General features: G+C 45.9%; 1 protein-coding gene and 1 long non-coding RNA gene across 9 annotated transcripts in view; one reads left to right on the top strand and one right to left on the bottom strand.

Moving 5' to 3' along the window:
* Positions 1-10,710: 10,710 nt before the first annotated feature.
* On the bottom strand, positions 10,711-12,251 carry LOC146394875 (uncharacterized). Its single transcript, XR_014834003.1, has 2 exons — positions 12,129-12,251; positions 10,711-10,959 (listed from the first exon to the last, which is right to left on the bottom strand). It is a non-coding gene; the product is annotated as an uncharacterized LOC146394875 (long non-coding RNA).
* Positions 12,252-20,856: 8,605 nt separating this feature from the next.
* Positions 20,857-23,459, top strand: part of ACTR3B (actin related protein 3B) — a 271,775-nt gene continuing 269,172 nt past the window's right edge. For 6 of the 8 annotated variants that reach the window (XR_014833440.1, XR_014833441.1, XR_014833439.1 and 3 more), the window contains exon 1: positions 20,867-21,055. Coding sequence is in view for 3 of the 8 variants with exons in the window: in XM_021079303.2 (XP_020934962.1) it covers positions 21,012-21,055 (44 nt within the window). In the remaining 5 variants the exon portion in view is untranslated. Of the gene's footprint in view, positions 21,056-21,275; positions 23,050-23,459 lie in introns of those variants that run through there. The other 2 variants (XM_021079298.2, XM_085005077.1) reach the window with 2 other exon arrangements.

The raw sequence follows: 23,459 nt of genomic DNA, 5'->3' as shown, positions 1-23,459 counted from the left end.
AGGGGGACGGGATTGAGATGGTGGAATAGAAGGACCGGAGCTCAACGTCTCTCCTAAAAAGAACAAAATGCACAGCTAAAGGCTGAGCAATGTTCACCCAAATGGACCGGAAACCTTACTCCAGAAGACAAAGAGGAGGCCACATCAAGAGGTAGGAGGGGCGATGTCTCAATATAAGCAACCCCATACATACCTCCCGGGTGGGAAGCTCCACAGACTGGAAACTAACTGGCTCACAGAGACTCACCCACAGGAGTGAGAGGTCTGAGCCCCACATCAAACGCTCACCAGTGGGGATCTGGCACGGGGAGAAAGAGCCCCTGGAGCATCTGGCATTGGAGGCCAGCGGGGCTTGTGCGCAGGAGGGACTGGGGGAAACGGAGACCCCATTCTTAAAGGCGCACACGGACTTTCACGTGCAGGGGGTCCCAGGGCAAAGCAAAGTCTCCATAGGAATCTGAGTCAAACCTGACTGCAGTTCTTGGAGGACCTCCTGGGAGAACAGGGGTGAATGTGGCTTGTTGTGAGGGAGGGAAACTGAAGAGAAAGCTCTCTGGAGTATTCAGCAGCTGCCTTTCTCTGGAGGTGCCCATTTTGGGAAAATCCGGCCCCACCCGCCAGTCAGCTGCTGAGAAGCCCCAGGGCAAACAACAACCCAGGCAGCGACCACCGCCCCACCCCTCAGTAAACTGGCTGCCTAAAGACCCCTCAGGCACACAGCCACCTCTAATCCCATCCAGAGACTAAGCCTCACCCACCAGAGGGATTAGAATCAGCTCCACCTACCAGGGGGCAGGCATCAGCCCTTCCCATCAGGAAGCTTCAGCAAGCCCCCCATACTGACTTCAGCCACAAGGGGGGCAGACACCAGAAGGAAGAGAGGCTACAACTCTATTCTCTGTAAAAAAGATCACCACACCCAAAATCTATAAAAATGAAAAGACAGAAAACTATAACTCAGATGAGGGAGAAAGGAAAAACCCCAGAAAATCAGCTAAGTGAGGATGAGATTCTTAGCCCTCAGGAAAAAGACTTTAGACTGTTGATGCTGAAGATGATGCAAGACATTGGAAATAAACTGGAGGCAAAGATGGATAACTTACAGGAAACACAGAGCAAAGAAATACAAGACATGGGGCTGGGTTTGATCCTTGGCCTTGCTCATTGGGTTAAAGATCTGGCAATGCTGTGGCTATGGGGTAGGCCTGCAGCTGCAGCTCCGATTCAGCCCCTAGCCCAGGAACTTCCATGTGCTGCAGATATGGCCCTAAAAAACCAAACCAAACAAAAAACGCACACAAAAAGGTGTGGTGTATACACACACACACACACACACACACAGAATGGGATATTACTCAGCCAGAAAAAGAATGAAATAATGCCATTTGCAGCAACACGGAGGGACCTACAGATTATCATACTAAGTGAACTAAGCCAGGCAGAGAAAGACAAATATCATATGATATTATATGTGGAATCTAAAAAAAAAAATGATAGGAGTTCCCGTCATGGCTCAGTGGTTAACGAATCCAACTAGGAACCATGAGGTTGCGGGTTTGGTCCCTGCCCTTGCTCAGTGGGTTAACAATCCGGCGTTGCCATGAGCTGTGGTGTAGGTTGCAGAAGCGGCTCGGATCCCGTGTTGCTGTGGCTCTGGCGTAGGCCGGTGGCTACAGCTCCGACTGGACCCCTAGCCTGGGAACCTCCATATGCCGCGGGAGCGGCCCAAAGAAATAGCAAAAAGACCAAAAAAAAAGAAAGATAAAAATGAACGTATTTACCAAACAGAAAAAGACTCATGACAAAGAAAATAAATTTATGGTTATCAAAGGGGAAAGTGGGGGTGCAATAAATTTGGAGTTTGGGGTTAACAGATATACCCGACTGTACATAAAATATATAAACAAGGACCTACTGTGGAGCACAGGGAACGCTACTCAATGTCTTATAAAATCCTATAAGGAAGAAAATCTGAAAAATTTATACATGTATAAAGCTTTGCCGTATACCTGAAACTAATACAACACTGTAAATCAACCATATTTCAATACAATTTTTTTCAAAAAGAGGGTAAGAGACGTCTTATATCTTTGTCCACATTTTCTCTGGGTTGTTTTCGCACCATCTCAGTGAGATGCTGTTGACGTGTTGAATTTCTGGAGGCAGCTCGGCATTAACCTCATGCCAAGAACTTGTAGAACATAAGATGCTAAAGGACCCGCATTTAGAAAATGAGGAGAGGCGTTCCCGTCGTGGCGCAGTGGTTAACGAATCCGACTAGGAACCATGAGGTTGAGGGTTCGATCCCTGACCTCGCTCAGTGGGTTAATGATCCGGCGTTGCTGTGGCTCTGGCGTAGGCCGGTGGCTACAGCTCCGATTCAACCCCTAGCCTGGGAACCTCCATATGCCACGGTGCGGCCCTAGAAAAGGCAAAAAGACAAAAAAAAAGAAAAAAAAAAAAAAAAGAGCTCCGAAGATAGAAGGGTTGTTTTAAGTCTGTGGCAAACTTTTTGGCTGTAAAACTTGATCTGAAGCATCATGAGACTATTTTTAGTCTTTATCCTACTTCCTGTGAGAACTTCTGTTTTGCTGCAGAAACATGAATATGATTTTTTTTTTTTTTTTTTTTTTTTTTTTTTTTTTTTGCTTTTTAGGGCCACACCTGCAACATATGGAGATTCCCAGGCTAGGGGTCCAATCAGAGCTACAGCTGCCGGCCACAGCCACAGCCACAGCAACGCCAGATCCGAGCCGCAACTGTGAACTACCGCACCGCTCAAGGCAACCCTGGATCCTTCACCCGCTGAGGGAGGCCAGGGATCAAACCCGCAACCTCATGGCTCCTAGTCGGATTTGTTTCTGCTGCGCCACGATGGGAACCCCACTTGAATGTGACTGATTTCATCGGGCTGCTCGGGTCCCGACTGATGTTGCTCACCCCATAGTCTACACCTGCACCATTTTGTCCCTGGAGCCCCCAGATTCTGAAAACTGAAATGTAGCTGGAACTAAAGGGCCTGGATAAAGGATTAGAAAAAAGTATTAAATATTTTCTTTCAGCTTTTCAAAACAAATGATTAAGAAGGTGCAAAGAAAATTTATGAATGACACAAACTTCCAGAAGTGGTTCTCCTTGGCCTTCTTTTTATTCCATAGATTTAGAAGATTCTTTGAGAAGGATCACCTGGTCTAACCCCTTCATCTCACAAACGAGGGAGCTAAGATCTAGGGCAGCTCTGGGCTTTGCTTAAGGGCCTGTATTTCAAAACGGGTTTCTCAAGGACTCATTGCAAGTCATTGCCTATAAACGACCCCATCGAACTGCAGACCTGAACATCTGTAGCCTTTAGTTTCGTCCTGAGTTAATGAGAAAACAAAAGAAAACACAAGGTTGGTATTTCCTTCATCTCCGGTAGGCGGGGCAAAGCCTCAGTTTAGTTACCATCTCGCCTGAAACCTGGGACCTGGGACCTGGGACCTGGGACCCTCACCTGAGACCCTCACCTGGGGCACGGCAGTTAGAGCAGTTGCATGTCCCAAAATTATAGATGAGGCAATAAACTAGGGGTTAAGTAGCTTGTCCAAGGTGGCAGAGTAAGTCTTGAAACTGAGTGATTTAAGACTAGCGGAGAGGAATTCCTATTGTGGCTCGGTGGGTGAAGGACTCACTATTGTCTCTGTGAGGATGTGGGTTCGATCCCTGGCCTCGCTCGGAGGATTAAGGATCCTGTGTGGCTGAAAGCTGTGGCATAGGTTACAGATGTGGCCCAGATCTGGTGTGGCTCTGGTGTAGGCCCCAGCTGCTGCTCTGATTTGACCCTTGGCCCGAGAACTTCTGCGTGCTGCAGATGCGGCCACAAAAAATGAGAAAGAGAGTCTAGTACAGGTAACTGTAGAAATCCGTGGAAAAGTTTCTGGAACATCCTGTAACTCTTTGTATTTTTCCTCTTATATTCCAATACCTTCTATCCCAAAGACAAAAAAGCGAGGCCAAATACAAGTCATGGCTCTTTTTTTTTTCAACCTAGTGTTTGATCTCACCGGCCCAACCCATTGAGCTTGAGAACTTGCATCATTTTCCCCTTCTGTCAACTGTAGTAATCCTAGTGGGGATTCAAATTATACCTGTGTCACCATGAGGATGGTCACTGCTATAGGTTGTGTGAAAATATTTGTGGTCGTCTGCCTGCTTCTTGATTACTGGGGTGGGGGGAATTGTATGGAAGAATCCAGAGAAGAATGAGAAGGCAGCAGCTGGCTCTCCTATTTGGAGGAAATCTTGCAATTGCTTGTTAGAGAGTGCATGTTTCCAGATATCCCAGAGCTTACACTTCGGCCACCAGAGCAAAGGCGGCAGACAGAGAAGTTGTTGCCAATTAGTGAGGGCTTAACAAGTTCCAGCCATCCTCTGTCAGCTTATTGAATCCTCACACCATTTCTATGGTGCCGGCCTTGTTTCCCCTTGTTTTACAGGTGAATGTATTGTCTCAGAAAGATGGAGACACTTGTCCAGGAGGTTCTATGTGGCAGAGTGAGAACTTGAACCCAGGTCCACTTGGCCCACGACCTCCATCTTGACACTTGTCCAGGAGGTTCTACGTGGCAGAGTGAGAACTTGAACCCAGGTCCACTTGGCCCACGACCTCCATCTTGACAGTGGCAATTCTGGGTCCTCAAGGGAATTGAGGACTGAGCCACCAGGAAACAGGTCTCCATCTTCAACCACTACTCACATCGACCTCTGTGACGAGAGCACCCAGAATTGTCACATTGATTGACAAGGGTTTCTCCTTTCCAGAATGGAAACAAGGGACTCTCACTGAGGCCAAGTGTCTTGCCCAAGGATTGCATTGTTTTGGAGTCCGATGGCTGCCTTTGGATCCTTGGATCCACCGCTTAGTTTCTCAACCTGCTTCCTCATCTCGAAAATGAGCATAACAGGGGGACGGAGCAGGATAAACAGGGAGTTTGGGGTTCGTAGATGCAAACTATTAAATTTAGAGTGGATAAACAACCTACTGTGCTTTATCCTCAAGTGTGACTTTATCCTAAAGTCCTATTGTATAGCACAGGGAACTTTATCCAGTCTCTTGGGAAAGAACATGATGGAAGATAATATGAGAAAAAGAATGTGTACACACACACACACACACACACACACACACACACACACGACTGGGTCACATGCTGTACAACAGAAATTGACAGAACATCATAAACCAAGTATCATGAAAAAATTTAAAAAAACTTGGAAAAAAATAAATGAGCATTTATCAGACACAACCTAGAATAGATTTACAAGGAGATCCTGCTGAATAGCATTGAGAACTATGTCTAGATACTCAAGTTGCAACAGAAGAAAGGGTGGGGGAAAAAACTGTAATTGCAATGTATACATCTAAGGATAACCTGACCCCCTTGCTGTACAGTGGGAAAATAAAATAAATAAATAAAAAATAAAAAATAAAAAAATAAAAATCATATATAGATTAAAAAAAAAAGAAAAGAAATATAAAAAAATAAATGAGCATAACAACAATAGCAGCAATCTCCCAGTGCTCTTGCAGGGATTAAATAAAATTACCCATGTAAAGCATTTGTCAGAGTGATTAGTAAGTGTTTTTACTTTTATTTATTTGTTTGTTTACTTATTTATTTATTATTTATTTAGCCACCCTGTGTCATCTGGAGTTCTGGGGCCAGGGTTCAGATCCAAGGCGCAGCTGTAACCTACGCCACAGCTGCGGCAACTCAGGATCCTTTATTCACTGCACTGGGCCAGGGATCAAACCCGCGGCCCAGCATGCCGCCGATCTCGTTGTGCCACAGCGGAAAAAAGTGTATTTAAATGTTAGCTACTTTTCACACAGAACGGTAGTCAATATCCTGTAATAAACCAGCATGTGAGATAATAACAAAAAAGAATGTATTTCCACGTGTAACTGAATCCCTTTGCTGCACAGTGGAAATGAATACATTGTAAATCAACGGTACTTCAATAAAATCCATTTTCAAAAACATGTCAGCTCTTTTTATTATTAGGCAGCTCCCAACTTAAACACGGATGGAGTTCCAAAAGTTCACTTGACATTCAGAACATATCTGTCCATATAGAGCCTGTGAGACATTCTGTTTGATGGTCCATAAATACTCTGATTGTGTCATTGGCCATGTGTGGACTTAGCTTTGCATCCCAGATGCCCGGGCTCTGCAGGATGAGGAGGGGCAGGACACAAGGCTTGTTAGCCTTGGGGAGGGAGTCAAGTCCACGAGCCCTCACGCTGCCTTAGCTCCTGTTGTGCAGGAAATTTTCTGCTTCGGTCGTGTTCTCTTCCTGCAGTAGGAATTAAATACTCAGTGCCTCTGGCAGTCGTCCACATCTTAAAACAGTAAACCGTCCTCCTCTCCCTACCCCCCTTGCCCTCTGTGCCCTGCATCCAATATCCAGTTTCCTCAATAGCTGGTTCAGGAAAGCAACTGCTAATTTATGATGAGATGTGAAAGCCCGAAACCCCTGAACCTTCCTAGAGGTGTTTACATTTTTGAAGAAATGGAATCTAGAGTTTCAGGCAGTGACAGGTAGAGAAATTCCAGCATCTGTAGCACTGGGGTATGAATGATGCCCTTTTACAATCTTGCTTTGAGAAGGAGGTGCCCCTCAGACAGGGCTACTTGCTCCCCTGTTCCTTTTCGTCCCAAACACCTTTACTTCTGAAGGTATTTTGAGGCAGACCAGCTTTACCTGGAAATTCGATCTGGGATCATCTCTCTCAAGCTGACTTTGTTTTCTTCCTCACCTCTTTCCTTCCTCCACTCCTCAAACCCTTTTATCTAAGAGCCCCTGGATTAAAAAAAAAAGAAAAAGTTATAAGATAGAGGATGCTGGTTAAAAACTGGGACCTCTGATGGGGTGTGTTCAGTAACGAAGTCGGGGATCGTCCTTGTGCTTGTGGGACACAGGAAGTCCATGCAAATCAGTGACGGCGTGTGTGGATTATGGGTAACTAGTGACTAAGGTACTTGTATTGTCGAGGCCAAAAATTAGGACACATACTCTGACAAGTGCAAATAAATTTATGGAGACATTGGAACCAAATAATTGAAACCAGGAGGCATGCAAAGATGTGACAGTCCAATGGGCTGGACAGAAATCTGGAGAGAGGAGACGTGGGGCACCGGGCAGAGGTTTGACATTTCTGTATCCCTGTGTCACAGACAAAGATGAAGAACCCAGCGACCCACTGTGCCCCTTCCAAACGTGACAGAATTAGTGACGTCCTTCTTATGATACCGGAACAGTGAAGAGCGTCTGCCCCTTTTCCAACTGCTTCTTTTTTTTTTTTTCCAAATTATATTGATATATAGTTGATTTACAATGTTGTGTTAATTTCTACTGTATAGCAATATATATATAATATATATATATATCTCCATTCCCACATATGTTGTCATAGAATATTGAGTAGGGTTCCCTGTGCAGGACTCTGTTGACCATCCACTCCATATATAATAGTGTGCCTATGCCAGTTCCAAACTCCCAATCCATCCCTCCCCCCTACCTTTCCCCTTAGGTCACCATAAGTTTGTTTTCAAAGTCTATGAGTCTGCTTCTGTTTTATAAATAAGTTCGTTTGTATCTTTTTCTTAGATTCCACATGTAAGTAATATCAAATGATATTTGTCTTTCTCTGTCTGCTTTACATAGTATGATAATCTGTAGGTCCATCCATATAGCTCAAATGGCATTATTTCATTCCTTTTTAATGGCTGAGTAATATTCCACGGTGTATATGTACCATATCATCTTTATCCATTCATCCATCAGTGGACATTTAGATTGATTCCTTGTCTTCATGTCTTGGCTTTTGTAAATAGAGCTGCCATGAATGTTGAGGTGTGTGTTACTTTTTTTTTGTTGTTGTTGTTGTCTTTTTAGGGCTGCACCCATGGCATGTGGAGTTTCCCAGGCTAGGGGTCAAATCGGAGCTGCAGCTGTAGGCCTACACCACAGCCACAGCAACACCAGATCTGAGCTGCATCTGCGACCTACATCACAGCTGGTGGCAATGTCGGATCCTTAACCCATTGAAGCCAGGGGTTAAACCTCCATCCTCAAGGATGCTAGTCAGATTCACTTCTGCTGAGCCATGGTGGGAACTCCGTGTGTAATTTTTTTTTTTTTTTTTTTTTGTCTTTTTGTTATTTCTTAGGCCGCTCCTGCGGCATATGGAGGTTCCCAGGCTAGGGGTCGAATCGGAGCTGTAGCCACCGGCCTACGCCAGAGCCACAGCAACACGGGATCCGAGCCGCGTCTGCAACGCCGGATCCTTAACCCACTGAGCAAGGGCAGGGACCGAACCCGCAACCTCATGGTTCCTAGTTGGATTCATTAACCACTGTGCCACGACGGGAACTCCTAATTTTTGACTTATGATTTTCTCTAGATATTTGCCTAGGAGTGAGATTGTTGGATCATTGAGCTGCTTCTCAAGCATCTTTCCCTGGAGGTCCAGAAAGTGCCTCAGAAGGAATCTGCTGGTTTTTCTTTGAGCTCAGTTTGTGGCTTCACCATGCACAGAGCCACCTAAGCTAGACATAGTAATTATTTAATCTTCTTCCTCACTTAAAAAAATCCAGCTGGTCCCTGAGAACTTTTATCTCTGTATTTCTACCCCTGCAATGTCTTTTCTATTCCTATTGCCATCCTGACCCTCTATTGATCTATCTAACTGGTTCCGTAGTTAATGACCTTGCATTCAATCTCACCCTCCCTGCTCTCTCCAGCCAGACAGTGCCCCCCCACACACACTTTATTCATGAAAAATCTTGGCGTATTTATTGTCTAGAAGCAACTACAATGCAGAGGGTTTCCCGCATCTGATTTCAAATTCTTCTTTCTAACATCATCTCAACCCACACGTCTTGCATCGGCTCACCCTGGACTAGTCTCCTGAAATAAGCCTCAGTGCCTTTGCAAATGCCGTTCTCTTCCTTCTTTTCGTTGCTTTACTTTTGAATGTTTCTCCTTCTCTGGAGCTCGTTCTGGTTCTCCCGATCAGAGCGAATGGCCCTCCCCTTCCTATGGCACCTCTGCCCCAGCAGGTTTAGAGCCTGGCATACCTATGCTTCCTCCTCTGCCCGCCCTCACAGGGGTTCTTCTTTAGACCCCAATCACTTAGCCCACTGCCAGTGTCTAAAAGGAACTTACCAAGAAATGTGCAAAGTCAGAGCTGAAATCCAAACTGGGGGAGTTTGGCTTCAAAGCCTGTAACTTTTACCAAGATAGACTATTTAGCTCCAAATCACAGAATTTTTAGCACCATGACAAGGAAGTGTCTTTGGTCACAAGGGAGAGCTGGTTAGAGGACATGAATGATTCTACACAGCTCATCTCCGCTAATGGAAATGTGTCTCACATCTTAAGTATTAGTGAGGAGAGATCTATTTCAACCCTTTTATTCATTTTTTTTTAGATTCTACACATAAATGATGTCATATGATATTTGTCTTTGTCTGACTTACTTCACTCAGTATGAATTTCTAGGTCCATCCATGTTGATGCAAATGGCATTATTTCATTCCTTTTTTATGGCTGAGCAATATTCCACTGTATATACACCACATTTTCTTATCATTTTTTGTTTTGTTTTGTTTTGTTTTGGCCTTGCCTGAGACACGTGGAAGTTCCTGGGCCAGGGATCGAACTCATGCCACAGCAGCAACCCAAGCCACAGGAGTGACAATGCCAGATCCTTAATCCACTGAGACACCAGGGAACTCCAATTTCAACCTTTTGTAAACAATCCCTTAGTTATGGTCCAAATAGCCAGAACACAGCTGTGTGATTGTGGCCAGATAAATCTAAGCTGAAGAGAATTACTAATCAGAGGAAAAGCAGCCACTGAGAATCAGCACAGTAACGCTACTGAATATTCACTTTACTATTATTTTTTTCAGTTGCCCCCGCTGTAATAAAACTCTTAAAAATAACAAACAAACCCCACATGGTTAGCAGTTAAGATAAAAGTTATACTGTATTCTTTTTCTTTTTGGCCATACCCGAGGCGTGTGGCACTTCCCAGGACAGGGACTGAACTGGTTCCACAGCAGGGATCCTTAACCCATAGCACCGTAGGAAAACTCCTAAGCTAACTTTATTTATTTATTTATTTATTTATTTTTCTTTTTGCCTTTCCTAGGACCGCACCCGCGGATTCGTTAACCACTGAGCCACGACGGGAACTCCCTAAGCTAACTTTAAAACGCCATCCTTCCTTGCAGATAGGGAAACAAAAGCTTAGAGACATGAAATTACTCATGCAGAAACACATTTAAGTTTCTGAATTGAGATCTGGGCACAGTTCTGAAAAACTTCAAAATTTAGGCTCCTAACAATACTCAAACAAGCACAATTAATTTCATACTTTTTTATGGTATAAAATACAACTAATACAACTAAAAACACCTGGATTAAGAATACAGTGGCTTTGGGTTCCCTTGTGCCTCAACTGGTTAGGTATCCAGCATTGTCACTGCTGTGGCACTAGTTTGATCCCTGGCCCGGGAACTTCCACGTGTTGCAAGTGTGGCCAAAAAGAAAAAAAATATACAGTATTTTTTTTGTCTTAATAGAGAGCTGTTTGGCTTTTGTTGTTGTTTATTTTCATTTTTATTTTCTATTATGTTTCAAAGGAACTAAGATCATCACTTTTTTCATTTATCAATGTTTTATTGAAGTATAGTTGATTTACTGTGATCATTTTTTGCTGTCCACGAAAGTGATTGTTATACATATACACACACCCATTCTTCTTCAGATTCTTTCCCCATATGGGTTATCACAGAATATGGAGCAGAGTTCCCCTGTGACAGCTGTTTTTTATGGGTTATGATTACTGGGAATCCAGGGACCAAATGTTTTTCTGCAAATGACTCCTGCTTAGAATTCATCTTGCGCCTTGATAAGTAAGAAACAAGAGAAAAGTAAGATAAGAGGTGGAAACATGGGGACAGTGTGTCCAGTTTTCAGATCTACATTGTTGCAACCAGAGTTTCAGCGGGATGAAAAGACTCAAACTCTGCAGGCACCACGTTCTCACTGTTCAGGTAGAAACTCTTTACATTTCCCTACATATCTTCTCCTGGTCTCCAAAGGGGCCAAGTCAACAGCCAATGAAGATATATTGAAATAGCACTTTCTCGCTTCCTTATTTATAATTATATAAGTGTTCCTGCTGTGACATTTCTAAAAAGTGTTCTCTATTGAACAGCCATAAGGAAAGGAGAGGGAGTCCCCTGGTGGTCTAGTGGTTAGGATTCGGCGCCTTCACTGCTGTGGCTCGAGTTCAATCCCTGCTCTGGGACCTGGGGTCCTACATCAAGCAGAAGCACGCCGTGGCCAGTAAAATAAAAAAATAAGCACAGGCGAGGCCCTTGGGAAGGTAACTCCTCCAAAACCTGTTGCTTGTGAGATTGCACAATGGCAGGAAACGTTTGGACTTAGCTCTTGGCAGTACACTCTGTCCAGCACCCAATTACACTACGCAGCAGTTTCATTCCCACTGGCAGAAGAATTAGCTATTTATTGGCTACCACTCAGCCTCTAGAACATATAGTGATTGCCTAATGGGAGTTCACGGGCATTTGTTACTGGAAATGGAAAACATTCAAGGTGAAGAGCTCAAAATTTTCAAAGTGTACTTGAAATTATCAAAAGACTGGGTTAGCCGAAGGACCCGCTGCTGAGATTCCTTCCGGCTTTCACATAACACCATCTAGACTTACCAGAGGCAGACTTCAACCACTTTAGCATTTTCCTGTTTTCTCAAGAGGGCTTAAAGCAGGTGCCCAGAACAAAATTCATCCTGATTTGAGTACAAGCCTCAGTTTTCTTATTTGATTAAGGGAGGTTTTGATATATAACGTTGTGTTAAAGAGTAAATGTCAAAAAGACATATATTGTGCCAGTGAAATAAAACTTAAAAACATAAAAATACAACATCATTAATGAATAAATACATATAAAAGTAGAATTAGGGAAAGAAGACACACTACCTTGAAGATAGTGATTATTATGAGTAAAAAAAGGACAGTGGGAATAAGATGAGGGGTAGGGTTTTAACTTACCTGGAACCTTTGCGTGTTAAAAAAAAAAAAAAAATGAAAACAAGGAGCTCCCGCTGTGGCGCAGTAGGTTAAGGATCCAGTGTTGTCTTTGCAGCAGTAAGGGTTTAATCCCTGGCCCTTGTAGTAGGTTAAAAGGACCCAGTGTTGCCACAGCGGTGGTATAGGTCACAGCTGGGGCTTGGAGTCCAACCCTGGCCTTGGAACTTCATGTGCTGTGGGTACAGCCAAAACAAAACAAAACAAACAAAAAAGCTGGCAAATATGGTAAAAGCTGCCCAGTACATGTAATATATAGGTGTCAGTTAATTATTTTCTATATGTTTGATGTATCTCAAAATGTAAAAAAAACAGATGATGCCCAAAATAAAATTTTAAAGCACACACACACACACACACACACACACACACACACACACACACACAAAGACTTTTTTGGGTTTTTTGTTTTGTTTTGTTTTTTGCTTTTTAGGGCTGCACTCATGGCATGTGGAAGTTCCCAGGCTAGGGGCTGAATCAGAGTGGCAGCTGCTGGCCTATGCCACAGCCACAGCAGTGCAGCATCCAAGCTGTGTTTGTAAACTGCACCACAGCTGACGGCAATGCTGGATACTTAACCCACTGATCGAGGCCAGGGATCAAACCCTCATCCTTACGGATACTAGTCAGGTTTATTACCATTGAGCCACAACAGGAACTCCTGGTTTCTTTTCTTTCTTCCTTCCTTCCTTCCTTCCTTCCTTCCTTCCTTCCTTCCTTCTTTCTTTCTTTCTTTCTTTCACTGCACCCTTGGCGTTTGGAAATTCCCAGGTCAGGGATTGAACCCATGCTGATGCAGAGAAAATGCAGGATCCTTAACCTGTTGCGCCACAGCAGGAACTCTAAAGAGAGGTTCTTATAATATCTACTTTCTGCGATTGCTATGACGATTAAATGTGTGATGGAGTAAAAATGCTTTGTGAACTAGGATATTATTGTACTTCAATTCTCTGTAAGAATTGGATAGGAAATAGTTACAAATAAAACCGTAATATTGTTTGGTAGAGCAAAAAGACCTTATTATTATTTTTTCTCTTTTCACAGCCACACCTGAGGCATATGGAAGTTCCCAGGCTAGGGGTCAGATCAGACCTACCAGCTTGTGGCAATGCTAGATCCTTAACCCACTGAGCGAGGCCAGGCATGGAACCCATATCCTCACCGACACTATGCTAGGCTCTTAACCCACTGAACTCCAAAAGACCTTATTAAAATGCACATGTCTGGATTTCATCTGTAGACTCTGACATAGAATTGGTGATTGATTCTGGTTATAGGGATCAAGAAGTACTCATCTGTTTTACTGAAAGAAGAGGTGAGGTGGATTTGAAATGAAATTGCAAGGATGAGTGCACTTGGGATGAAATCTCAAGCATGAAGAGGATGGGGTAGGTAAAGAAGAACGTTCTAGATGGAGGAGGCTGCCAAAGCCCGGACGATACAGAGGATTTGGCCTGTGGTCTGCTGTGCCCAGATGTGTCAAGGGCGTCATGCGAGATGGGATCAGAAAGGTGAGTCAGGATCAGGTCACGGAGGGCCTTGACTGCCACAGGGAGGATTTGAATCAAATTCCATAGCAATAGGGAGTCACCGAAGGTTGTGGGGAAAGGAAGCTGATGTGGTACAAGCTCTGTGTTTTGCCACGTGGCCTCTCCTGGCAGGATAATTCACCGCAAAGATGTCGAGGACGGGCAAGACTTGGAGGTAGGCTGGCTGGCGGGAAGCGGTGGAGTGGTTCGGCAGGTGTGCCTGCAGGATGAAGGGCAGGGCTATAGGTGCAAAGGAAGTGGAGGGATTGAATGCGCAGGACGGGAGGAGAGGGAGACGTGGGGGTGGTGTGTGGAGGGACTGCCACGGGTGGAGGCAGCAACAGTGGAGTTGGGCTGAATGAGGTCAGAGCCCCGGGCAATGTCCTCACCACGAGCCTGTTATCACCTCGGCCCACTCGGCCGGCCGATCAACCCCAGCTTGGACCACGCTCTCCTCCCATTGCCAGGACCTCCGGGAGGCCCACTGAGTGCAGTGACAGGCCCTTCCTCTCCAAGAAGAATGCCAGCTACTTTCAAAGGAGCGGGCCCGACTTTTGGGGTCCTCCTTTCCCTATCTGCATCCTCCTGGCAGCAGAGAACACACAGCTCGCTCCTGCCTGCAGCTCTGCAGCTTAAGATTCACAGAGCTGCTGGGTGGGCAGTTTTTCCAGTCTGTTTTAGTTTTTGCACTCTGCTTCCTTCTTGGCCCAGCACAAGTAGTTAAATGCAGGAAATTAAGATGGCATTGTCCAAAACAAGAAGGACCCATTGTACATCGATATTCTGTGATAAACCCTAATGGAAAAGAAGCTGAAGAAGAATATATTTTTTATTTTTATTTCTGACAAAGAATGTATATATGTATATATATAATATGTATGTATAACTGAATCACTTTGCTGTACAGCAGGAACTAACACAACATTATAAATCCACTATACTTCAATTAAAAAAAAAAAGATCACCTAGTCTGCACTGACGAAATTTCATTAGATTGGCAATCTCTATAAGCCCGGATCATTTCGTGTTTAAGTCGTCGTCATATGCATAAAAATGCATTGTGACCAGCATCGAAAGGGGTTTACGAAAAGTTCCTTTGCGAGTGGTGCTGGGTCATGCAACACTCGGGAGAGTGGTTATGAAGCAGTCACATTTGCCTTCGGGATGGATGAGCAATGGGATCCTGCTGGGTAGCCCTGGGAACTCTGTCTAGTCATTTGTGATGGAATATGTAAGGTGAGAAAAAAGAATGTGTACGAGTATGTGTACCTGGGTCATCACGCTGTACAGTCGGGAAAAAAAATAACAAAAGGTTAAAAAAAAAAAAAAGAAACAGTCACATCATTTGCCACCAAGAGATGCTGAATTCTGCACTGGAAGCCCTCTGATTCCTGTGTTTCTGCCTATTGGGGGTGGGGGTAGGAGGCCATTGTTGGAGAGAGAGATGCCTCTTCCTGCCACAGAAAGCCAACTAAGCCATTTCTTTGCTTTTTAGGGCCACACCTGCAGCATATGGATGTTCCTAGGCGAGGGGTGGAATTGGAGCCAGAGGTGCTGGCCTACACCACAGCCACAGCAACACCGGATCCGAGCTGCGTCTGCCACCTACACCACTGCTCAGGGCCATGTTGGATCCTTAACTCACTGAGCGAGGCCAAGGAGCCAACCCGCATCCTCGTGGATACTAGTCAGGTTCTTAACCCACTGAGCCGCCACGGAATTCCTAGAACATTCCTCTCATTACAAGGAGACGTGGAATTGTGCAAAGTATGTTGGAGGGAGCCATCCTTAGCAGGACGATGAATAGATGTTGTGCTTGAAGTGCTTCCTACAGAGTGAGAGGCTTATTTCTCTGTGTTTTGCTCTTTGTCACAAGAGATACAGTTAGGAGTTCCCATCATGGTGCAGCAGAAACAAATCTGACTAGTATCCATGAGGATACAGGCTCGATCCCTGGCTTCAAACAGTGGGTTAAGGATCAGGTGTTGCTGTGAGCTGTGGTGTAGGTCGAAGACACAACTCAGATCCTGCATTGTTGTGGCTGTGGTGTAGGCTGGCAGCTGCAGCTCTGATTTGACCCCTAGCCTGGGAACCTCCATATGCTGCAGGGGTGGCCTTAAAAAGACAAAAGACAAAAAAAAAAAAAAAAAATGTAGTCAGTCTCTGATCTATAGGAGTTTATAATCTAAAAATATCACAGAAGAATAGGTGGTCATATGTAGAAAAAGCAGTAAAAACAGGAACAGAGATATCATATGGGACATTTGCTTTTCTTTGCTTTGGTTGAAAACAAAGAAATCAAATAAAAGCAAATGTTACGTGCAATTGAGAGATTTGAAAATTGCCTGATGACTTTCATTTACTCAATAACCATTCATTGAGTGGCTGCAAAAGGCCAGCAGTGTCTGACGAACAGGAGCAAGAACATGACGTAAGACAGTTTTACTCTCGGGAGCTTCTGGTGCCCCGGGGCCTGTGGAAGTAGAACCGCTAGGACGCCCTCGCATGAGGGAAAATGTGGAAAGAGGTAGGAGGCTGTCTGGGAGCCCGGAGGAGAATGAGTTACTCTTTCTGGAAGCTGAGGGAAGGCGTAAGAGAGGGGGCAGTTCAGCAAGGATGAGTTACGTAGGTGACAAATCCACGCAGAGGTTAGACAGTGAAAAGGCTTAGAATGAGTGAGGACATATGGTTTAATTAGGAAAATTATGACCAAGGTAAAAACTGTTTATTCTCCCTCCCTCCCCTCCTTTTTTCTTTCTTTTTTTCTCTTCTAAAACCATACAAACATTGACTTTCTTCCTGCCTGGGGCTTGGGAAGGAGGGCTGGGCACTGGGGGGCTGCAGCCCTTTACAGACACCCCTGGAGAAGGCGGGCGCCCTGGGGACTGATGGAGGGGCTGGCTCATTTCCCAGAAGTTTTGGGGTCTGGGTGGACTGGGGGAGGCCACTGCCCATCCGTCCAGGCCCAGACCGGGTGGAACCCCTGGGTCCTGCCAGCTGTTGGGGTGGTGTTGGCACCCCCCCCAGCCTCCCCCCACCCCGCCCAGCCTCTCCCCACCACCCGCCTCCCCTGGAAGGAACATCAAGGGTTTCTGGCAACACCAGATATCCTTCTAGAGCCTTCAGAGAGGGCAGGTCCTGCTGACATCTTGATTCTGGCTTTCTGCCCTCCTGCAAAATAACAAATGGCTGTTGATTTAAGCTGCTCGATTTGCAGCACATTGTCCCAGCAGCCCTGGAAAACTCATAGTGCTGGAGAGTAGGAGGGGCAGCTAGCAGCTTTTGGGAACGTGTTCCCCTCCTCCCCCCTAGAGGGGAAAGGAGGAGTTCCCTTGTGGCTCAGTGGCTTCAGGCTCTGGTGTGGTCACTGCTGTGGTTCTGGTTACAGCTATGGCGTAGGTTTGATCCGTGGCCCAGGAGCTTCTGCATGCTGTAGGCGTGGTCCCCCCAAAAGGAAAGGAACCGGGATGGGGCCTTCCTTCCTCCTCCCTTCATTGTATGGAGTGGCTGAAATCATCACACCTCGGCAACAGGGTGAGTCCGAGCGCAAAGGCCAATACGCCAAGCCTGGTAGAACAGTGTGCAGCCTGTAAGGACGTCATCGGATGGTTGAACTATCCTGGAATTTCTGGATTTTTCTATCATATGAAATACTAACTTTTGCTTATTCCTGTGCCACCTTAAGCTTTCTGTTTCCTGCACATGAAAGCGCCTTAACTGATCGCCAAGGGCAAGGGGTGTCTAGAGGAAATAATTGAAGTCAGGGAGTCTTTTTATTTTCTGCCAGTGGCTGGCCATGGTCACCACTTTCAGTAAGTCCTATGCTGAAGCGACACTCCCTGGGAAAGCATAGCCTTTATTAACAGCCAGTTCCAGATTCCATAAGGCTTCTTCCCCAGTGAAGAAGATGGGGCTGGGAGTTCCCGTTGTGGCGCAGTGGTTAACGAATCCGACTAGGAACCATGAGGTTGCGGGTTCGGTCCCTGCCCTTGCTCAGTGGGTTAAGGATCCGGCGTTGCCGTGAGCTGTGGTGTAGGTAGCAGACGCGGCTTGGATCCTGCGTTGCTGTGGCTCTGTCATAGGCCGGTGGCTACAGCTCCGATTCAACCCCTAGCCTGGGAACCTCCATATGCCGCAGGAGCGGCCCAAGAAAGAGCAACAACAACAACAAAAGACAAAAGACAAAAAAAAATAAAAAAAAAGAAGAAGATGGGCTGTACATGAGTCTTCAGGGCCTCCTGGTCTTTGTATGTGTTTCCCACCCCAGAAACACTGTCCCCCTCCTCACTCCACCCACCTCGGGGTTTCAGCCTAGACACCAATGGTCTGAGAAGACTTACTGCCTCTCGAGACAGGCGAGGTGCCCTGTGAATGGCCTTCTGGGCACCCTGGAGTCGCCCCCATCTGGATGTCTCCCTGTATTGCCACTACCTCGCACTAGATGCCGGGGTCTCCGGGACAGAGACTCTGAATGCCCCGTCTACTATTTCCTGCCCAGTCTAATACGAGGCCTGTCTCACAGGAGGCACTTGATAAAGACGTATTAAGCAAACGAAAATAAAAGACATGGCAGTGCCGACCCGTCTGCAATCTAGAGTTTATCTACAACATTCTTCTTTTTCTTTTTACAGCCTCACCGGTGGCATATGGACGTTCCTAGGCTGAGGGTTGAACCAGAACTGTAGCCACCAGCCTATGCCACAGCCACAGCAACGCCAGACCCAAGTCACGTCTGCGACCTTTGCCACAGCTTGTGGCAACGCTGGATCCTCAACCCACTAAGTGAGGCCAGGGATCGAATCTGCATCCTCATGGATACCAGTTGGATTCTTAACCCACTGAGCCACACTGGGAACTCCCTAGCTACAACGTTCTGATGAGGAAAAAAGGGGAAGGGGGCAGGCCTATGGCAAAACACAAAGGAGGCAAGTGAGCCTTTGCCTCCCAGCTTTGGGGGCCTATGCTAGGATACTACTTTTCTTTCCAGTAGCCTTGAAAAATTTCTAGGCCTGGGCCTTATTTGACCTGAATAGGTTAAAAAAAATAAAAGAATGGTCATGGGTTACCAAGCATGACCAACTAACTTACTACTTCTTTTAGGGAAAAACAAAACAAAATGAAACAGTGTAAAAGTGCTTTTCTTTGGGCCACGCCATGGCGTATAGAAGTTCCTGGGCCAGGGATCTGAACCTGAGCCACAGTAGTGACAACACTGGATCCTTAACCTGCTGCACCACAGTGGGAACTCCTAAAAGTGCTTTTGATACCAGTTAAACTACATGGAACTATGTCTCCAGAAAGCTCCTAAAAAATAATATCAAGATTTTATGATAGGAAGGGTGGAGAAATTAAGTGGGATTTCAATACCTTCATAATAGCTAAGTGGTTGCCTACTTTGGTCCTGGGTCCCAGTAAGAACTTTTGGACATTATTTCATCTTTGATACTTGAAAACATTTTCCATAATGATCTTGCTGTGGCATTAACCCAATCTAAAGTCATTCATTTCTTAAGATTGATGGTGCATTTGTTTTATAGGTTTTTTTTTTTTATGGAAGTCATGCAGTGTTCTAGGAGGTATAAGAATTCTAACAGTAATTTTTTCTTTATTCATTCAAAGAACATTTGGTGCTGTTGCCAAAACTCAGCCTCTGTCCACCGGTGCCAAATAGAAACACAGAGTTTTGGATGAAGGAGAAAAAGATTTTAATTGCTTTGCCAGACAAAGGGGGCCACAGCAGACTAATGCCTTAAAAACGGCACTCTCCATTGGGAAGAATTGTGGGGAGTTTTATAGTAAAAGGGAGAAGAGCAGGTTTTCAGATAGGAATCAGGATTGGGGCGGACATGCGTTCTTCTTTGGGGGCATCTTCGTCATCAAAGCTGGAGTCAAGAGCTCTCAGCCTGATCATGGGGGTGGTCTTCCAGGTTATTGTCTAGAATAACAGAACTTGGGAAAAGGGCGTGTTGATCAGAGATTGGAACAAACTCGGAAAGTTCCTGAAAATCATCATGTGCTAGTAATAATCCTAACCCACAGGCAATTGTGCTCAGCGTGCGTAATCTTTAGCTAACAGGTGATCCTGTTTAGGGTGCAATTAAGTCAGGGAGAAGGACAAAGAAGGACTCTATGCGGTTCAGTTTTAAAGTATTCCTTTCTAAAAGAAGCATAAGGAATGTAACTTTTCCCTTAGGTGTGTAAGATGCCTATGTCGTTATGTGCGTCCCTTCAGAGGCAACCAGGATCCTGCCCCAAGACTGTGCTGCTGTTTCTTGACTGTTCTCCCTGGTCTCTGCACCCCCTCCCTTCCCTGATTAGCAACTGTCTGAACCTGCCCCTTGGGACTCAGGGAAGGCCATGGAAGCTGAATGAGGCCCATTTCCTAAAAGCAAGAGATGGGGGACAGAGAGAGACGTTTGTGCTCAGGAACCCACAGGGCCCAGCTTGGTTACAGTGCTTCCCAAGAATGCACCAAAATACTGTGCTCAGCGTCGGGTCATCAATGGAAAGATATCCAGGTGCTCTATCCTAGTGGAGCCTCTAGCCCAACGGGGCAACAGACTACAAATACATATGTACCTTATAAATTTGCTCCAAATGGTGTGAATGAAAGCAGTAGATTGTTGAGCTAGAGAGTAAGGTGCAGGGAGGGCACCAGTGGGTGACCAGAGACAACTGCATTAGGTGACATCTGGAGTTCTCAGTGTGGCTCAGTGGTTAACGAATCGGACTAGGAACCATGAGGATGTGGGTTCGATCCCTGGCCTCACTCAGTAGGTTGGGGATCCCGAGTTGCCCTGAGCCGTGGTGTACGTCGTAGACGCTGCTTGTATCCTGCGTTGCTGTGGCTGTGGTGTAGACTGGTGGCTACAGCTCCGATTAGACCCCTAGCTGGGGAACCTCCATATGCCACAGGTGCGGCCCTAGAAAAGACAAAAAAAAGACAAAAAAAAAAGAAGGTGACATTTGAGCGGAGACCTAAAGGATGAGAAGGAGTCAGGCTTCTGAAATGGGGTCACGTTCACCTTCAGTCCGTTAAAAATAGCCCTCAATCCTCTCCAGCAACAAGGTTGGACGTAAGGGCAATGAGGCCCGCTGCCAGCACTAAAGATGGCGGAAGGGGCGGAGACAGGGGGATGCCCGCGTAGTGATTGGTCGGCCGGGAGATGCGTCACGTGGGCGGCCGCGAGCATCCGGGCTCCCAGCGGCGGCGCTGCGGAGGCTCCCGGGAGCCGGCGGCGTGGGGCCAGTATTGCGAGCGGACGGCGGCCGGGCCTCCCGGGCCGCCCGCGTGGGCCGAGCGGCACGCGTGCCTAGCATGGCGGGCTCCCTGCCTCCCTGCGTGGTGGACTGCGGCACCGGGTAAGACCCGCGGACGCCCTCCCCGCCCCCGCGCGGCCCCGCACCTGTCCGCGGTCCGCCCCCTCTCTCACCTGGAGGCGCCCCGCCCGGGGCCCGGGTCGCGGCCGACACCTGTGCAGGTGCAGACCGTGGCCTGGCGCCCCGCCCTGTCCCGCCCCTCCTTCCCTGGCCCCCAACTCCACCCGCAGCGAGGGCGGCTTGCCAAGCTCGCTCACCTTGATGGGGAGAGAACCGAGGGGAGAAGCCGGCCGGGCTCACCTCCCCTCGCATCCCTTCTCTCAGCTTCAGCCAGGGCCTCCCAGGATTTCCAGCCTCCCTGGGATGACCGCTTTCAGGCAGGTGGCTGCAGACCCTGCCGCCCTTCCTTGCCTTCTGCCTACCTAACGGTGCCCCTGCCTTCTCACCTTCTTGAACTTGGCCCTCGTTTTGGCTTCCTAAGCGCTGTCATTTCTCCTTGCTGGGGATTCTTTATCACTTGTGGAGGTTTTTACGTTCACCTACCAAGTTGGCAGCTTTTTTCTTTTTGCAGCCCACTCTGCTCTCTTCGTGTATTGAATGGCTTGCTCAGGCTAAGCGCTTGCTTTAATTTGAGCAGAGTTGTTTTTCACTTAAAAAAATGTTAAAAAGACTCCATTTTGAAAAACAGTCTAAATTTGGGAAAGCCTTTTTGTGGTGTAGTCCCCCCCCCTTTACTTTTTGGGTGTGATTGCTGCTTTTTTTTAAAAAAAATTGAGGTGTGGTTGACAATGTTGTGTTAATTTCTGCCGTGTAGCAAAGTGATTCAGTTATACATGTATACATAGATATTCTTTTTTTCATATTCTTCTCCATTGTGGTTTATCCCAGGATATTGAATATAGTTCCTTGTGCTATTGATTGCTTCTCTTGATGTTGTTAAGATATGCAAAAGAGACCTTAGGAAATTTCCTGTGCTTTCAGTGGCAGAAGCTTAGCTGATTTGAGGAAGGTGCTCACCGAATTTATCTAGCTGGTTGTGTAGAAATTCGAGCTTGCCTGCTTGCGTTCTAGGTGAAGTACTTAATAAAATAGCCTGAAAGTAAATTTAGCCTCTTATTTAAAGGTTTTTCAAGATAGGCTTGTAGTTATGTGTGACACCGAATATTCCATGGCCTGTTCACCTTAGCTTTGATTCTTTTCTGTAGAGAAAGGCACTTCGTTTCGTTTCCTTGACAACCTTGTGGGGGTGTCTTCTTTAGTTTGCTACAGCCCATCTCCTACTGATGTTCTTTCCTTTTGCTGCTGAAGCCACCGGTAGTGGTTACAGGCTGGAAAAAACTGCCTCTTTGCCTGTTCTGATTTTCCTTTTTGAAATACACATTGGACCAGAAGTTTTGTGGCTCTTTATTTTAGAAGTTGTTTTGCTACCCGGAACTGAAGGCCAAACCAGTATTGATATTAACACCCCCGCCCCCAGCTTTAGCCTCCCTTAGGATCCCCTCCTCCCACAATTTTAAGTTCACCCACACCGGTCTGGTTGTGTCAAGAGTGAAGGCAACAAGGAAGAGGATTTTTCATTTCCACAGATTTGCATGTGAGATTTTTGTTTTTGTGGTTTCAGTCTTGTAAAAGCTATTGGAATACAAAGCATTTCTTGGTAGAAGCAATAAAATATGCCTACAGAGTTTGTCATACCTTTAAAATTAGCAAGCTGAGAACCTTACTCATCGTTCTTGCTATAAATATAAAAAATGTGGTGCTCAGTTTTGACCTTTTGAGGTAGGTGGCGTCCCACTTGGAGATAAAGCTTCAGGATATCATTGTTTTATGGCCAAAGGCATGCCGTCGTCTTTGGAATGTTGTAGGTTTTGATGTCAGGACTTAGAATAGTCCCAGTGGGTTTCACGTGGAATATTCTGTTATGGAAACAACGGTGGTTAATCGTGAATTCCCAGTGTCCCATATGTGGCAAGAAGGAGCAGCCTGGAGGAGCCTACATTTAACCATACCTGTAGTTCTTGTTATTTCTCACAGAGGTAAAGTGGTTTTGGGATCAACTTTCAACTCAAAATAGGATGAAAGGGGTACAGAGCAGATAAAAATAACTAGGAGCAAGGAAAAGAATGGGCCTGGGGAGTCACCCTGAGCTATAGGCGGGTGGTGCAGCTGTCCAGCCTCACATAGTCTTTCTGTGTGACAGAATTCTAGGAGAGTCATCGTCCGTTATGTAATTCCTGGCATCAGGAAGGAAGAGAATACCTATTTCTCAGGCGAAAGGTCTTTTTCTAGAACGGAATTTGAAAGAAAAATTTGCATTGAATTATACATGGTAGACATTAATAATCAGGAAGACAGTGTACTATTTATAGTATTTTTTATAGTGTTTTTTAATAGCCAATCAATTTCATCCTGGTAGCCTGGCATCCTCTAATAAACCCTGAGACCA

Source organism: Sus scrofa, chromosome 18, assembly GCF_054392235.1.
Source record: "Sus scrofa isolate SSC_HxYL_T2T_F1_AM1 chromosome 18, Sscrofa_HxYL_maternal_Yorkshire_Landrace_v2.0, whole genome shotgun sequence".
In the NCBI taxonomy this organism is placed as follows: domain Eukaryota; kingdom Metazoa; phylum Chordata; class Mammalia; order Artiodactyla; family Suidae; genus Sus; species Sus scrofa.
The sequence above is the reverse complement of the archived record's forward strand: the minus strand, read 5'-3'. Positions and strand labels throughout refer to the sequence as shown.